Below are 19,037 nucleotides of genomic sequence, written 5' to 3'. Positions count from 1 at the left end.
AGACACTTAAATCTTCAGTTTGTTCATATGCCAGTTGAACATTGAATCTCAGCAGAGTTGCAACACTTACTCTCCTGTTCATCAGACTCACCCAGGACAACTAACAAAAGAATGATGATGGACAACAGTCATTCCAAAACACAGTATACCTACAACTATAAGCAAGACAGTTCCATCCATCTGCCCCATGGGATCTAAGACCCTCTCAGTCAGAAATAAAGTGGCCATCACCATCCCCAAATCCTCAAGATTGAGGAATAAACACACATAAGGAGGAAATGCAACTAGGGACTAAAGTAGACTTATTATTCCAGCAATGAAAGAACTTGTAGCATTAATATAACGGCAGTGGCCAACAGAGGTTCTGAGGAGAGGGAAAGGGAAGAATAGGTGTAACATGGGAACATTTGGGGGACATTGGAATTGTCCTGCATGACATTGCAATAACGGATGCAGGCCATTATACATTTTGTTAAAACCTATAAAATTGTGCAGTGCAACATGTAAACCATAATGTAAACTCCAGACCTTGCTTAGTAGCAGTGCTTCAATATGTGCTCGGCAATTGTAAAACAATATACCACACTAATGAAAGATGTTAATGGGGTACGTGTGAGACGGGGGGAGGCGGGAAAGGGGGTAGAGTACATGGGAATCTCCTATATTTTTAATGTAACATTTATGTAATCTAAAGCTTGTTTAAAAATAATAAAACAAAGCATAATAAATTTAATGCATTATCAAGATAGTCCCATTTTAGTAGTAAAAAGTAGTGGGCAGTAGCTTGTTTTCAGGCTGGCTGCAGGCTGTTGCTTCTGTCAATAAGCACATATTGATTAGTGGATGCTACTCTTTCCCTAAAACCACCATTGGTTTGAGTGATTTGATTGACTTATAAAATGTGGCAGAAGTGACGCTGTGGGGTTTGCATGGTATTTCTACTGATTCTGACGAGATCTTTTGGAATACTTATGCTTGGAACTGTCAATCCTGGAACACTCTCTCTGTTGAAAATCAACTACTATATGTAAAACTTGACTACACTGAGACGCACAAAAATAGAACCATCCATCTACTCTCTTTCCAAATTCATGATACACAAAACTGTGAGGGAAACGAAAAGGTTGTTTTTAAGTTACTTAGCTTTGGGGTAGATTCTTACACAGCTGCATATAATAGAAAATAACTTGGTAAACAGACTGATTTTCCATAACAAGTACCTAAAATATGTTTTGTAATTAATGAGTAGATACAGGAGACTGTTGAAAACTTTGGTATATGTTGAAATTGTGTTGAGAAACCACCTGTTGGTGAGGGCTTCAAGGACAGTTAAAACATATTGTTATTGCAGTATTATATGGAAGAATCTCATCATCCCAAATATGACCTGTTCCACTCATTTCATTTCCCCCACCCTCTTTTGAACCCCCGGCAACCTTTAGACTACATTCAAAAATATAAAAGAACAGTAAATGGTAACTACACACATCCAGGCTACAAAACATAAAAAATTTATATTCCAAGAAATATTAATATGCTTCTAAATATTCCCCTATTAAAGCATCTCATTATTTTATTTAAAAACATTTGTTAAAAGTTGGAGAAAACAGGTCTTTTATTATGAAATGGTGAATTGTTTGGTTTCACTGTTGCCTATGGTAATATGGAAAATAGAACACATGGGGAGATTCCCAAATTGATTTTAAAATGTACCAACTGACTTGTTTAAGTTACTTTTGATAAAATTCAAGAATTGGGTTGTCATTAATGAAGAAAAAGTTCAATTTTCAATTAGAATGTGGAGCAAATATAAAAGAGCAAGGTCTTTTTGCTTTGGTTTGGTTTGGTTTTGGTTTGAAAATAAAACTTGTTCTCATTCCTGATCTCTCCTAACACAAGTTTCTTAAAATAATATATGACCAAAGAACAAATTTGCAATTTGAGGTCATAAAATTTTATCTCAAGGAGGATTAATAAGAGCATATGACGCTCAATGCCTCTTCTAAAAATTCAGAAATGATTAGTGATGCCTTTCAGAATTTTACATTTGGACAAAAGGGCTTCTAAGTATTTTATAAGAAATCCTCAAAAAAAATCTTTCAAATCATAAGCATATTAAGAATCTTAAATAGGTTATCCCATAGCAACCTCACCAGGACCCAGTACAGAAAAAAAGCTTATTTCAAATAGATTTGTGGATGTAGCCTTTGTCTGTTGGGGTGTGTTTTTACTTGATACCCAAGAAAACCACATTTTAAAGGACTTATACCAGCTTGAACTGAAAATCATCAATACAACACATATTGCTGTTTTGACCCACATAAATTATAGGAGAAAGCAGGCTGATAAAGCTACTCCAGGCAAAGGTTAGTATAAATTAAAGGGTAGAACCAAGAAACCAGAGGCCAAAACTCCTTGGATCTGTGAGTTTTATAATTAAGAAGAACCACCACCAACAGAACAAACAAACAGGTCCAGATAGTTTCACAAGTGAATTCTACCAGATGTTTGCAAGGAAGAAATACCACCTCAAAAAAAATAGGAGCCCTACCCACTCATTTTATGAGGACAACACACCCTGATGTCCAAGTCAGACAAGGATGTAAAAGGAACAAAAGTTACAGAAAAATATACTTCCTGAAGAGCAAAGATGTAAACATGTAGATCAGGGGAGAGAGAGAGCATCCAAGACAATCGGTGCCTATTCTAGGAGTGCAAAACTGTTTAACAATTGAAAGTGAATCACTTTGTTGATTCACCGAATCAACAAAATTATATATATATACATATACATAATAAATAATAAATAAATATTTAATAATAAATCACCATCCCCAAATCCTCAAGATTGGGGAATAATGAACAATGGACTAAAGTGGTATTATCATTCGATTATAGACTTACTGTTATTCTGGCAATGGAAGAACTTTTATGATGGCCCCTAGGGGTTTTAAGGGGAAGGAAAGGAAAGAATACATGTAATATGGGGACATTTTCGGGACACTGGAATTATCCTGCATGACATTACAATGACGAATATAGGACATATATTTTATCATAACCTACAAAATTGTGCAGGATAGAGTGTAAATTATAATGACTGTAAACTACAGTCCACAGTTAGTAGCATTGCTGCAATATGTGTTCATCAATTTTAACAAATGTAACAAACTAACGAAGGTTGTTGTTAATGTGGAAAATTGGGGGAGAGGGTGGAGGTGGGACATAGAGGAATCTCCTATATTTTTTATGTAACATTTCTGTAATCTAAAGCTTCTTTAAAAATAAAAATTAAAACTTAAAAAAAAAGTCTCTTTAGGTGCACTTATGCTATGCTACAGACTATTTAAAATAAAATATATTAATTATCAAATTATAAAGTAGTTCAAATTTTCTTTTTATTCTAGTAGGCCGGTAAAATGCAAAAAGGTCTTATTATCTCTGTTATTTATTTTCTTTCCTAGATAGAAAATACATTGAGAATATTTACTCATCCAAACCTTCAAGATGGCAGTTTTACTTACTCATTCCTTTTTTCATTATTTTCTGTGCCCTGATTGCTATACTGGTAAAACTAAATTTCCAAAGAAAAAAATGGAGTCAAGAGGAATATACAAGCGATGAGTATGCTGAGTTTATATTATTTAAAATATATTACTTTTAAAATTTATTGTCATGCATAGTAACTGATTAATATAAAATCAAGGTAGCTGTAACTACTAATAGTTCAGATTTAATTTTGTCATTATATGGAAATTAATACTTAATATATTAATGATTAATGTCATGAATAATGATTACAATCTTTTAAAAGGTCAGCAATTTCACTGATACAGTGTAGACTCTCTTAGGAGCAAAATTAAGTGGTACTTATATCTCATTAAAGTTGTATAAACTATTATTTGATTTTAATTATTAAATATGTATTAAATATCATTATCTTGCCTTTTAATATTTATAGATTTCAAAGAATTTTATGTATATACATTGTTTTATTAAAAGACTACAGGAAAATCCAGGAGGGTATTTTCAACATTTTGCTGTTAAATAAATTGTGACAAGTTTGCCAGTGGTAGGAAAGATTACAAATTAATATATAATATAGAAGACTGAAAACTCTAGGTTATATAGCTATGGCTTATCTATAAAACATATATAATAAATATTTTTTATTTAAAAACATGGATAAATCTGAAAATATTTAAGTATAAAAATAAATGTTAAAATTGGTTTACTTCTCTTAGAGAAATTACTACTAAATAGCTTGAGTTTTATAACCATGCCTTCCATTTAGCTTAAAATGAATTGAGATTAAAATACAAGTCAAATCCCTAAGATACAAATTTAAAACACATATATGATAGAAACATTTTGAAGTTTTTGTGAAATTGTTAAAATATTATGCATCGCATAAAATGGTTAACATAATGCAGTTAATACTTAAATATATTAAGCAATTTTCCTACTGGTTATACTTTATTGTGAAGAAACTTATATCAAATATTTTTTTGGGAAAAAGTCCTGGTAAAATTAATGGAAGTAAATAGGGCAGAAAATGTAAAAATATAAGAAGATTAAAGATACTTATCCAATAATATTATGAATATGAAAATAACATGAGTTTATTTTCAGGTAAATTACATCACTGTGCTTTCTGTCATTTATGGGAATGAAAAGAATTAACATTATTAAACTTGGTTACCAGGTGAAAGCTTTTCTCAGTGGTAAGATAGTTTCAATTAGTGACTGATCTCTGATCGAAGCAAGGATCAAAAGTGTTTCACCATTCATAGTAGAGAGTTTTTTTAGAGCAACCTTTAAGAAAATATAATTTTAATGTACCTTTTTTGTTTTTTTTAAATATATAGGCAACTCGAAAGTGATAGTGAAACCAAAGAGTAGTCTGGATGTCAGGGAATCCATGTTATCACAGTGAGTTTCAAATATTTGGGAGAGAGAGAAAAAGAGGAGGGAGAGAGATAGAATATTTAATGTATTAGAGAAACACAGATAATATAGAAGACAGTGATAGTTACATAGCTGCATATAAAAATTAACTTGGATAATATATTTCCATGTATATTGTAAGGTGTATGGTGAAGCTATAAATAACTTTTCAATTTGTCATAAGCTAAGTTTTAAAAAATAATTCTTGCAGTTATCTTTTTAATTTTTTGATAAAGATGATGTGTACTTTAATATTTCTTAAAATTAAATTACATGATAGAAGTCTAATTCATAACAATTGTATGACCCTATGCTATTTGTTGAATGCCCCACTACTTTAAATTGGTTAGTCATACAAGTGATCCCCCCTCTTCATTTTTCCAGAGTAACTATATTTGATGGACGGAAATAATGGAAAAGAAAACCTTACAACCTCCTTTGCCTGGGATTCAAAACCTGCATATTGTAGTTTTGATCTGACAAGAAAAGCTAGATTTCTCTCTCTCTCTCTCTCTGTAGATATATTTACCAACGGATATTTTATTTTTAAGAAATGTATGCTTCTGGGTTTTTTATTTCTTGCTTTTAAAGTTATCCCATTCTAATGCTATTAATATGCTTGAGATAAGGAAAGGTTATAATATAGTAATAAATGTGGTTCATGATAACAAAATCCACTGTTTTATTTTTCATTGCAATGGTATCTTGTTTATGCAATGGTCATGTTGTAGTCTCATATTTTGTAACTGGTCAAAATACAATTATCCTAAGACTCAGAAAAATTTCGCAACTACATGCTGCTTACAAAAGATACATTTTCAGATACATAAAGGTTCAAAGTAAATGATGGAAAGTATATAGCATATGTATTTCCTAAATACATAGAAAGTTTATACCAAAGAAACCTGATATAGCTTTACTAAAGTACAAGGAAGACTTTAACACTAAAAAGCATTAGTAGAGATGAAGAATATATAATAATGAAAGGAGTCAATCTAAGAGGAAGATAAACTAATAAAATTATTAAATTTTTAACTTTTACGGATTTTAATAAATCTTCAACATATAAGAAGCAAAAATTAACAGTGCAAAAATAAGAAAAAATATCAAAGTGAGAGATTTGAACAACATGATTCACGAACAGGGCCTATATGATGCTTAATTGTATGTGTCAGCTTTGCTAGCCTGTGGTATCCTGTGTTGGTCAAACACCAGAATAGAGATTACTATTAATATGAATATATTTTGTACATATGATTAGCTACTACTATCAGTTGACTTTAAGTAAAGGAATTTACCCTCAATAAAGTAGGCAAGCCCCATCCAAACTTTGCATTATTTAAGAGCAAAAGGCTGAAGTTTCCTGGAAAAGAAGAAACTCTGACTCAGGAGTAGCGAGGAGCACATCAACTTCTGTCTGAATGTCCAGCCTCCCCATATCCCCTAGAGAATTTGAACTCAAGATTTCAGTATCAACTCTTGGCACATTTCCAGCCTTCTGCTTGCCCTGTGTGTTTTGGCCTTGCCAGCCCCACAGTCACATGAGCCATTTATTTATAGACACAGTCATACATATACATCAATACACATTCAAATTCTAGGAATAGTTTGAACTTTCTTAATCTGATGAAAGAAATAAAAATAAAAATATTTGCAAAATTAATATCAATTTGTAGACTCCCCTCATAAATTGCAAACCAGTTATTCACTATTATCATTTGTAAAGTATTTTATGGAAAATCCTAGTCAGTAAAGCATAGCTACAAAAAGAATGAAAAAGTAAACTTTGAAGGAATCTTTATTCCAAGTCAATTTTATTATACATACACAGAAAATCCAAACGAAACTACAGGGAGAATATAGTTACCAAGTGAATTTGGAAATATCATTGGATATAAAGTGAGTATGCAAATGTCTAATCCATTTCTCTAAAAAAAAGCAATATATCATCAGAAGAATTTTATTTACATTAGCACTAAATACATCAAATATACAGGAATATACACTAAAAGAAAAAATTATGATGCCTTCACACAGAGAACTATAAATTACTTTTAAGGGAAAATAAAGATGACCTAAACTAATAGAGAAATAAACTATGTTCATGAATTAGAAATAACATGTTTTTAAATCCCAAATCTTTCCAAATTTGTTCCATGTGTTCTGGAGCCCCAAAATGGGTTTTATAAAGATTTTTAATGTATTATCTTCCCGCTAAAAGTCCCCATTATGATTATTAAATGTCCCTATTTATATTTCTACTGAATTTTGTTTTGTGGGTGGAGTTTTCTCATATTAGTTGCGCCTCACTCGATTTATTGCAGAGTTTGGATGCTATTTTTACCATTTGTTTTAATACTTAAAATGTCTTATTTGTTTTTAAATCCAAACTGCTAATCTTAACCTTGTATAGCAGTCAGACAAGTGTACCTAACACACTTACGGACAATAGTCTTGTTTCCCTCTGGGATAAATTCCCTTTAAACTGTAGAGCACATTGGCTGTATCTTTTAGAGCAGGTTTGTTGGTGAACATTCTCTAATTTATTTGACTGAAAATATTGTTATTTCACCTTTATTTTTGAAAAATATTTTAATGGAATGTAGCATTTCTGGGTATATTAATTTAGCACTTTTAAAGACATCATTATGTTGCTTTCTTGAGTACAAGACTGGAAAACAAAACTTCCAGGATTTCTTAATGTTCCTTAGCCTACCTAAACACTTCACATACCGTAAGAATTAGATTGTTAAGCATTAACTGATCTTAATTTTTCTTTTTTCTTTTTTTTGCAAGGCGGTACCAGGGGTTGAACTCTGGACTTGGTACTTGTGAAAGCAGGTGGTCAACCACTGGGCTATACCCGCTCTGCATAATTAATCGATCTGAAAGGATAATAAACATATGTTCTAGAGAAAGCTTAATTGTTAAAGACTGGACTCGGTACCTACATTCAGCCCCAGGTGCCTGAGTAACTTTAGCTCCCTGGCTATTTACCTGTCAAAGGTGAGGAAGTGCCAGAACACGAAGGCATCTTTAGATCGTAAGAACTGAGGCATGTGGGGCGATATGGCTGCTCAAGGTATTTTATTTACATACCAAAGGTTTGGAGGAAGGCAGGAGCTCTTTCAGGAGGGAAAGACAGCTGTCTCCTTCCCTTTTATAATCAGGGAAAGATAAGTTTTCTAGTCCCTCACATAGGGACGTCAAGCCACTTGTGCAGAAGAAAATCCTATTGATTTTAATTATATTGCCCCAGAAGGAAGAGCTGGGGGTTGAGGGGCCAGAAATCTTTTTATTTCCTGCCAGGACTTAATAACAAATCTCTTCCCGATTCAGAACACCTTGTGTGTGCATCAGGGGAAAATTAACAAAGAAGAATAGTAAACAAAAGTGTTTTGGTTTAGGCACTCCTCATTCTCCTTCATAGCCCTTTGAGAGGTATGTATATTTGTCCTCTGATTTTTATTCCACTTAGGTTTTCAGTCTTCTTACCCCGATGTGATTAGGTTGGTTTTTAGAGTATCAACACTTCCTAATGTTGCAGGGCTTCTTGAATCTGTAGGTTGATGTCTTTCATCAGCTTTGGAAATTTCTGTTATCTCTTGCCTTTTGTTTCTATCCCAAATTCTGTCTCCTTTCAATCTGGGATGCTATTCTTTTCCATGTCTCTAACTTATGTTTGTACTTCTTACTCTCTTTATTCCAGGGCTTGAGATTGAATATGCTCTATTTACCTGTGTTACAGTTCCTTTATTCTCATTTCACTGTTTCTTTTCTGCTAGTAAAGCCATCAAATAAGTTCTTAATTCAGATACAGTAGTTTTCAGTTTGTGAATTTCAGTGGATTCTTCTTATTAAATTCCAATCTTTTGGCAAAATTTTCAAATTTTTTGTCTATTTTCTCAAACATCTGTAACATATTGAAGTTAAAATGTTTGTAAATTAACTCTCATATATGGACCATTGGTAATGTTTCTACTCTCTGGTTTTTATTTCACTTTTTTTAAAACCAATTACCTTTATTATGTTTAACACTTCAGTCCTTACATTGAAGTAGGGATAAATAGTGCTAGAGATGTATCAACCTCTTCATCTCTTAAAGACAAAATTTGACACACATTTAGCATTTTTGAAAAACCAGCCAAAGTACCTGGGAGGGTTGCAAACTGCTAGAAAAATACCTTAAAGCACTGACCACTCAGCAAAAAATACATTCACTGCATATCTGGAAGCTAACCCACACTGTAGCACTAAATTCTCTATTACTACCCATAAGAAAAATGTAAAAATAGCGAAAGTGCCAGGGACTTTTATTAACAGTATTTTTAGGTCAAATTTTTATAATATCTGATAATTACTCAAATATGCTAAGCTGCAAGGCAGGCCCTATAACAATAAGTTACATGGAATCTGAATTTAATAAGTTAAATGTGATATGATTAATATAACCCATACTACATGAGTATCTAAACTAAGATCTTCCCAGTAAAATGATAATTAAAAGGTTTAAACTTAGTTTCAATTTCTGCTCAGAAGAGTGACGCCATGACTGTAAATGCAGAATGTTGATGTACAGATTACTTTGAATTATGCCTGATTAAAGAACATTCTATGTACATGTGTTTCTGTATTCTATGTGCAAATATTTAAAAGTGTAGGTTTCTAATTACAGCTGGGATTAAGAAATATTTTCTGACTTCTAAAAGTTAAGGATGAAATCACTTCCTAAACATGAACAAACAGTTATATGTATGTGGCACCAGTTCTTCTTTCCCCTTATGTGTGATGAACTTCAGGTAGCATTAACTCCCAAGACATAGTTTTTTTTTTCTGGACCATATAGCTTACATGCTCTTCTTTCAAAGGCAGCTACCATCTGCTTTACGACATCATGAAAAAACTGTGGTGGGAAGTGGCTGTGGCTCAGTCAGATAAGCTCCTGTCTAGGTGAGCTTGTGAAGGCAGCCTCACCCACATGCTGTGGAGAGCTGACTCAGAAAAGTGACACAACAAAATAAAGGGAGACAAGTGAGAACACAGAAGAGCGTGCAGCAAATGGACACAGAAAGCTGACAGCAAGCAAACCGCAAGGCGGGTGGGGGGGTGGAAATAAATAAATACAGACACAGAAGAACGTACAGCAAATGGACACAGAGAGCAGACAGCACACAAAAAACTGTGAAGCAAGGGGGATTTAGAAAAAAGTGTGGCAAGCTTAGGGTGTAAAAGTAAACAAAATTCAAAAGAAACTGAAAAATTCAAAGTACAGGTTCTTAGGTAGCCAGGAAGACCCAGGCTAAAATGTCAAACAGTCTCCAGATGATTGAAAAGTCTACTGTCCTTATTCACAGATGACATCATTTATATGTAGAAAATTTCCAACGAACCTAAAAATTTGTAACTATGATTGAACAAATATCAGCAGCAAACACTTGGAATGTGAAAAGAAAAATACTACGTAAAATAGTATCAGTGCTACAGTTTCTTGCATTACTAGTCACAATATTTCTATAGTATAATACCAGTAAGTTCAGTCTAATCCATATTTTATTCCTCCATCAAAAATTGAAGTACTGAGGTATAAATCTAATAAAATATTTACTTGGTATGTTGTGGAAAAGTACAAAAGACTGATGAAATAAAGATATAAATAAATGAAGAGTTCCATTGTGTTCATAGATTGGAAGGCTCAGTATTTTTAGAGGGTTTCAATTCTCCCCAATTTGTTCCACAGATTTTATGTAATCTCAAAGTCCCACCAAACCCTATCAGATTCTAAAATCCAAAGGGAAAAGCAAAGGAAATGAAATAGCCAAAATAAATTCTGAAAACACAACGTTGGAGGACTCACACTGCCATATTTCAAGATTTGCTGTACTTCTACAGTATCAATACAGTGGACATTGGAAAAAGGATATACACGTAAATCAATGAAACAGGAGAGAAAGCCCAAAACAGATGCATACACACGATCAAATTATTTTTTAACAATTTATAGTGAAATATTGTATATAAACAAGAGGTTGAAAATATTACTTATAATCCTGTATACCTTTCATATAGACTCCCCCAACAATTCATATAACTAACACATTATAAGACTGGGAAATTGCCACTGGTACAATACTATTAATCAGACTACAGACCTTATTCAGTTTTCACCATTCCTATAAGCATTCATTTGTATGTGTGTATATATGTGAGTATAGTTCTATGCAATTTCATCCTCTGTGTATAGATTCATGAAACCACAGCCCAAATCAAGATATAGAAATGTTGCATCACAACAAAGGAACTCCCCTATGTTATTCTTTTATATATGTATCTAAATCAGTCCCTGTTCTCTGGTAAATCACTAATCTGTTCTACATCTCTATAGTTTTGTCACTTAGAGAAAATCAAGTAAATGGAATCATATTAACATTTACAATTTCTTGCTTTTACTAAACTAAGCTTAATGTTCCTGAGATCCAACTCATACCTGTACATATTGATAGAGGTTCAGTTTTTTGCTAAAAGGTATTCCATTGTATTGTTGTACCAAACATGTCTAACTATTTATCCATTGAAGGGCTTGTAGGTTGTTGCCAGATTTTTTATATTATGAATAAAGCTGCTATAAATATTTTTTAAAAGTGTCTGTGTAAATATTAGTTTCCATTTTACCATGATAAATTTGCAAATATGTTATTGCTGGGACATATGATAAGTGCATGTTTAGTTTTGTATGAAATTCTAAACTATTTTCCAGAGTAGCTAATTCATTTTACATTTCCACCAACAATGTATACATCTTTGCCATTACCGTTAAAATATATAGCTGTTTTAATAGGTATGTTATCATATCTACACCTGGTATAGGGTTTTGACCAAGAGTTAAAAGTGATACAATAGAGAAAGTATAGTCTTTTCAAAATTGGTGCTGGAATAATTGGAAGCTGATGTGCAGAGACAAACATAAAAGAACTTAAACACACACATCAAGGATTTTATTAAAAATAAACTCAAAATAGAACTAAGTGTAAGACCTAAAACTCCAAAAATTTTAGAAGGAAATAAACAGGAAAATCTGTACAAACTTGAGTTTATAATTGAAAAATTGTCATGGTGGATTTTATCAAAACTTAAAACCTTTTGTTCTGCCAAAGATACTGTAAGGAGTATAAAAAGTAAGTTACAGATGGGCAATGGGATCAAAAGAAATAAAGCAAATAACCCAATTAAAAGTGAGCAAAAGACACAAATGGGCATTTCACTGAAGAATTATATGTGAATGGCAAATAAGCATATGAAAATGCCATATACTGGTAAGCGGATGTGGCTCAAGCAGCTGGGCACCCATCTAACATGTGGGAGGTCCTGGGTTTGGTTCCCAGTGCCTCCTAAAAAAGACAAGCAAGACAGTGAGCTTACACAACAAGATGATGCAACCAACAGACGCAGGGAGGAAATACAATGAGAGGAAACACAATGAGAGACACAACATGCAGGGAGTGGATATGGCTCAAGTGATTGGGTGCTGCCCTCCCACATGGGAGGTCCCGGGCTCAGTTCCCAGTGCCTCCTAAAAAGAAGAAAAGCAGACAAGCCAGTGAAGGGGGGAGAAATAAATAAAAATAAATCTTTAAAAAAATATATGCCATATGTCATCAGGGATATGAAAATTAAAGCCACAATGTGATACCACTGCACATTCATTAAAATGGCTAAAACATTTTTTAAAACCTGACATTTATAAATGCCAGGAAGGATTTGGAGCAATAGGACTCTCATTCATTGCTGGTGAAAATGCAGATGAGTACAGCCATTTTGGAACACAGTTTGGCAGTTTGTTTTAAGTTAAACACAGACTTATGACCCAGCAATCTCACTCCTAGGTTTTTATCCAAGTGATTTGAAATTTTATGTCCATGCAAAAACCTGTACACAACAGTTTATAGCATCATTATCTACTTTGACATGAGAATGGATAATAAACTAGTGGATCATCCAGATAATGGAATTCTATTTAACAATAAATTGGAATGAGATCTTGATTCATGTAACCACATGACTAAATTTTAAATGCATATAACTCAGAGAATCCAGAGCCAAAATATGATTTCATTCACGTGACTTACTGTAAAAGTAAAATTATAGAAGCATACAAAACATTGGTGGTTTTTGTGGGAGGGAGAAATGGGACATCTAAGGGAAGATGAAGGAACAGTTTTATTTATTATTTTTATGGTAATGGGAAGAGGAGACATGACTATGTATTTGTCATACATCATGACTGTACATCACAATGAGGGAGCTTTACTGTATCTTAAAGTTTTAAAAATCAACAAAGATATCAGAAGCTCCCAAGATACAAAGTAGACTAACAAATAAATTTAACTGCATTACAAACATATGCTATAACAACACTGAAAGAGATTGTAACAAATAGAGCTGACCTAAGTAACTTTGGAAAACTGTGTTTTGACTGAAAAATGTAGTCCAAAGATAAAAGTTACTATAAACTGCACATAAACACCCGAACCTCGTTAGTAAATTTATTTATCATTGGGATGCAAGTTGAAAATTCTGAAACTGCTTTACATGTGTATAAAGGTTAGAGATAAGCAAGAAGAGGAAGGCAATAATCATGTAGTACTACTGGATTAGGGTCAGATGTAACAGTATGAACATATATCCAGTTTTATATATGTACAGATGGCTAGATACAAACAATTGTACATATTTGCATGTATATATGGGTAAGCATACATACATATATCACCTACCCTTTCCACTGAAGGACCTAGAATCAATGACTCTCCAGTAGCAACAGTTGCACTAAGCACAGAGATCTTAGTTTCCCCAGTGAAATGAACCACGGCTTATTGAAGAAATAGCTTACTTTAGGGGATGGCAGAGTGAAAAATGAACCTGGAGCATCTTTTAGTGCTAGAGAGCAAGAAAGTGCTTAGAAAACTAGAAGACGTGGGCATGGCAAAGTGACACAGGAGCTAATCTTAAACAGAGCCTAATGATCAATGCTGAAACAATTTGAGCAACAAAATAATGTAGTATTGAAATATAACCCAAAGTATTGTACTAGATAGATAGTCTCCGTGTGGATATGAATACATGGTTGAATAATTAAATTAATACAAAATGAATAAATACAAAACAACAAATATTCCTTGCAGAATAACTCCGTTTTATTTATGTACATACTCTAAACTCCAAGAGGTAGACTTTAACGATGACCCTACCCCAACGTCTTGAAAGTGAGCTAGTAACATTTAGCATATTAAAAGGGGAAAATAGTAAGTTTATAGTGGCGAAATATGGCAAATACATATTAACCAAGTGGTGAAGATGAATAGTACCTGAATAACCAGTACAAAATGTGATGGGAATGGTATGTCATCTATGTAGTATTCGTTCCAAAATCTATATTCCCACTCTAATAAGAAAAACGGTCAGACAAACCTAAGTTGACGAGCATTCTATGGACTACCTAGCCAGTACCCCTCAGGGTTATCAAGGTCATGAAAAACAAAGACTTAGAAATTGTCACAGACCATAGGAAAGACATGACAACTAAATGTGATCTGATATACTGGATTGGATTTGATGCAGAAAAGGACATTAGGAAGAAGGAAAAAGATACCAGGTGTTAATATGGAATATCAGAAAGGAATGGAGACTGATTGGGTGGGGGGGAAGGGAAGGATGATGGATATCTTCTGTTATGTTAATTGTTCAAAATATTTTGTACAAAACAATATAATGCTTTGAGGGGTTTACAATGCATGACAACAATATTACAAATGTTTGTGTGTGGGGGGGCATAAAATGGAAAAGAATTAAAAATGTCCAGCATTATCCAAAGGGTTGCAGGTACTGATTTACGTGTATCTATTAGATCTAAGCTTGGTAAATTACAGCATGTGGGTCAGCCACTATCTTTTTAAAATTAAGTTTTATTGCTGTTCACACTACAATGGAAGAGGTGAGTAGTTACTAGAGATTATATGGCCCAAAATACTAAAATAATTATTATATGACCCTTTGAGAAAAAGTTTGCCTAGATCTGGTTTAAAACCTATCAAAGATATATGCTATAGCTTTGCCAATCACAATACAATTAAACTAACATATAAATAATATATAAATGAAAACAAATTGCTATAAAAATATAATTGATTAATTCAAGAAAAAGCCCAAAGAGAGAGAAAAGGAAATATAAAATAGTGTGGCAAACGGAAAGCAAATATAAAGCATGCAAATTTCAAAGCAAGTATGTCTAAATTGCAACAGATATAGATAAACATGTCCATTAGAACAAAAAGATAAGCATACCATATAAAGCATAAAAATATGTACCTTATAAGAAATACCCTTTGATTATAAGCATACAGAAAGATAAAGATTAAAGCAGATTAAATTAGTAGTACAAACATAAAATATAAGAAAGCTGTAGCTACTTTGTAGACTTTAAGGGAAAAACAAAAAGAGACAAAAGTGAATATTTAATAATAATAAATGAGTAAATCCACCAGTAATATATATAAATTCTAAACTTGTTGTTATCTACAGACCTAGCCTTACAACCTGCCCCTCTAGGTAACTGATAAAATAAGCGGACAAAAAAGTGTTGTTCTAATATATAGAATGCTCTTCACCAGAAATGGAAAGGAAAACCATTTTTCTGCTGTGAATTGGCAAAATCCACTCTATGTTTAGATGTATATCAAGTCTACAAATATCAAAGATCTGAAATAAAGTTTTCTCTAACCTCAATGAAATGAAACTAGTAATCAATAACAGAAAATTATGCTTAAAAGCCCAAGTGTTTGGAAATTAGAAAGTGTAATTTCAAATAGCCATAAGCAAAGAAGAAACAAAAATGAAAATCTGAAAAAGAAAATTAAAATTCAATATACTTCAAAATTTGTATATGTAATTACAGCTATGGTTATCCAGAATTATATATACTTAAGTTTGTGTGTGTGAAAAGAAGACTGATATTCTATTATAAAATATGTCATAAGATAAGAAAATAACATAAATTAAATTTAAATTGAAAGAAAAATAATAAAAGGTGGAAAATGTGGGAAGAGGAAAAATATGTACAAAAGAGACAGAAAAAGCAATGCCCCAAATGTTTTTTTAAAAAAGAGCAAAATTAATGGTTCTTTGAAAAAAGTAATCTAAAAGGAAAAGAGAAGCCATGAAGGACCCAAACCAGGAAGGAGAAAGTAAATATCTCTACAGATCCTAGGCACATATAAGGAAAATAGTAAAGGATATTTAAAAATAGTTTTATTCCAATTAATTTAGATTTTCAAATGACATACAAAATACCTAAAAGAAACATCCACTACTCCCACTTTCCTACAGTATTTCCTTGAGAAACACATTGTGTGTAAATGCTTCCTTTCTTTGATATCCATGTGAATATTTGAAGGTAAATAAGCCTATTTTCAATGTCGTAATCCCAGAAGATTTTTATTAAAAGCCTGGTGAAAGCTGTAGGCCCCTTTGGGGAAGGCTAGACTAAAGGCTAATAGTATAAAAATTTGGACGTGGACCCGAGGAAACCTGACCTCCCTTCATTCAAGGGATCCAGAGTCTGTAAACTCTCAAGTGTGGAGACTGAGAGGCCACAAATCTCCGTTTTGGGGATTCAAGTTAGATTTTGTTTTATGTAGAATTCTTCTGTTGATACAGGTAAGAATTTAGTAGACTGCTCTTCTATTTCCCTCCTACATACCCCATGATTAACTGAAGGACCAAATACATCTCTGCAGGTCAGACTATTCTGATTATTGCTCTGACTCTTCTTTCCATTAAGGAAATCATGTCCAACTACGTCTTTGTGATTAAGTTGTGATGAATAGTTTGTCTCTGGTCACTCCCAGTTGGGTGGACAATTCTTATATGATAAATTCTAACATTCTAATCTCTCTAAGCCTTTAGATATTTTCATCTACATTATATCAGGGCAAGCTTTTATATCAAATTTCATTTGATAGGTCACCTTTTGATCCAAGTTTCAGCCAACCAAAATATTTTTAGAGCCCTTTCTAATCCTTTGAGCTACAACAATGAATCAAGAATTTAATTTAAATCCAGAATCTCTAGAGGGCCCATATCCTGATCCAATTTTATATTCTTTCCACCACTATCCCACATTTTTAATATACATTCCCACATATATTCCCCAAATTTATGTATGTGTAAATTGGAAAAAGCATACAGTTCTTTTGAAATGTAGCACACCTACTTATGGGTCACACTTTGTACCTCACTTATCAGGACCTGCTGGGACTTATAAGTCTGGAAGCAAAGAGGTGGATGATGGGTAGTAGGCCATTAAAGGTTTATCTGTCAAGGAAGAACCACTGGAATTTAGTGTTTCAATACCTTCACCATCATCAGCCCATATGTCTCCATCCAATTTTGGGGATCCAATTAATTATCAACCAATGTCCTCACTTTAAAGGCATATACAATATAAGGTTGGGAATTCAATCAGTGTTGTAATTCAGCTACTTGCTGGATGATATTTTGTGTTTATTTTTCAGAAATCTCAACTCTGTGGCTACAAGAAATAAGTATATTTTAGGGCACATGTAGAAACTTTCATGTAATTGATGTAGTATTAAACTGGGAATTTGAAGCCATGAGTTCATCCATTTCTTTAATAACTTATCCAGCATATTTAGGAACCAGCCAACCTCAGTATACATTTAGTTTCACAAAAATATGTTAAGGTCTACAAGGGTCATACAGAGCCCTGTCTCTTATAAGCATTTGAGAAGGAGTTTCCAATGGTGATATTTTGAGTGTCTTAATTGTCAATATATGTCATGAACTGTAAATGCCCTCTTGATCATTAGAAATAGAGTAATTATTGCCTCTAAAACTAATTGGATTAGAGAATCAACTAAAAAACCCAAGAACCAAGTCAGAAATCTCATCCTTAAGATTGTTTCTCAAGATCCACTCTCAGTACCAAAATCTGTATTAGTCAAGGTACTTCAGAGAGACAAAACTGACAGGATGGATGGATGGATGGGTGGATGGATAGATAGGTAGATAGATATAGATAGATAGATAGATAGATAGATAGATAGATAGATAGATAGATAGATAGATAGATAGATAGATAATTTGTATACAAATTGGCTCACACAACCATGGGTATAGGCTGGAAAATCCAAATTCCATAAAGCAGGCTCTAAGTTGGAAACTCCATTAAAGGTGAAGTTGAATTCCCCAGGCAAAGTTGGCTGACTGAAAAGATGCAGAACTCTTTCTTTCTGACTTCTGAAATAATCAGGTCTGGTTTTTCAGACCTCCAACTACCTGAATGAGGAGATTCCATAGATTGTTGAGGGCCATCTCCTTTGTTAATTGCAGATGCAATAGTAAGACTTAGATGCAATCAACTCATTATAGATGCCAATCAGTGTACAAAACACCAACACAGTAACAATCATGCTAGCTCTTGCTTGACCAAAAAATGGCACATGGCAATCTAACCATGTTGAAATGTGAAATTAACCATCACTCCAGTGTGCAGCAACATCCTTATGGTTTGGGGCTTCCTCTAGAATAGATGTTATTGTACCTCTGTCTGAGGAATCAAGTTCCCAACTAAATCCCTGTGCCATTTTTCAAGGCTAAAGTTAGGCAACTACACTGACATCATCTGACAGGCCTCTTAAGGGAAAACTGCCCTCTCCATGCTAGACTTTGTGCACAGCCAGTGTATTAAAGTCTCTAAGGGACTGTAGTCAAAGACTTAGAACCCCCTAGGCTGAGGCATTCCCAAGTGCCTCTGCTAAGACTGTTTCATCAGGCAAGAGAGAGGAGTTCTTGAATACACTTTCTCTGCTCTGACTTAGTGTTCAGACATTTTCTACTTTTGGTCCACCCTTCCCTCCCTCCAGCACCCTGGTGGAAAAAGTCTTATGTTTGGGGCTGCCTCCACAGTGGGACTGTCACATCTACCTTGAGCCATCTGACCTTTACTTTGTGGTGCAGTTCCATGGGGAGAAAAGGAACAGGAAGAGCCAGCACTTTTATTCCATGTTAACTTCTTG

The 19,037-nt window shown here is 33.5% G+C and overlaps 1 protein-coding gene across 4 annotated transcripts in view; it reads left to right on the top strand.

Moving 5' to 3' along the window:
* ADAM2 (ADAM metallopeptidase domain 2) overlaps positions 1-5,620 on the top strand; it is a 114,964-nt gene extending 109,344 nt beyond the window's left edge. For 2 of the 4 annotated variants that reach the window (XR_009184014.2, XM_058289870.2), the window contains exons 19-20: positions 3,465-3,624; positions 5,332-5,620. Coding sequence is in view for 2 of the 4 variants with exons in the window: in XM_058289870.2 (XP_058145853.1) it covers positions 3,465-3,624; positions 5,332-5,359 (188 nt within the window). In the remaining 2 variants the exon portion in view is untranslated. Of the gene's footprint in view, positions 1-3,464; positions 3,625-4,868; positions 4,933-5,331 lie in introns of those variants that run through there. The other 2 variants (XM_058289869.2, XR_009184013.2) reach the window with 2 other exon arrangements.
* Positions 5,621-19,037: the final 13,417 nt, after the last annotated feature.

This window comes from Dasypus novemcinctus, chromosome 29, assembly GCF_030445035.2.
Source record: "Dasypus novemcinctus isolate mDasNov1 chromosome 29, mDasNov1.1.hap2, whole genome shotgun sequence".
Taxonomy (NCBI): domain Eukaryota; kingdom Metazoa; phylum Chordata; class Mammalia; order Cingulata; family Dasypodidae; genus Dasypus; species Dasypus novemcinctus.
Note: the sequence above shows the minus strand (reverse complement) of the source record. Positions and strands in the feature narration are given on the sequence as shown.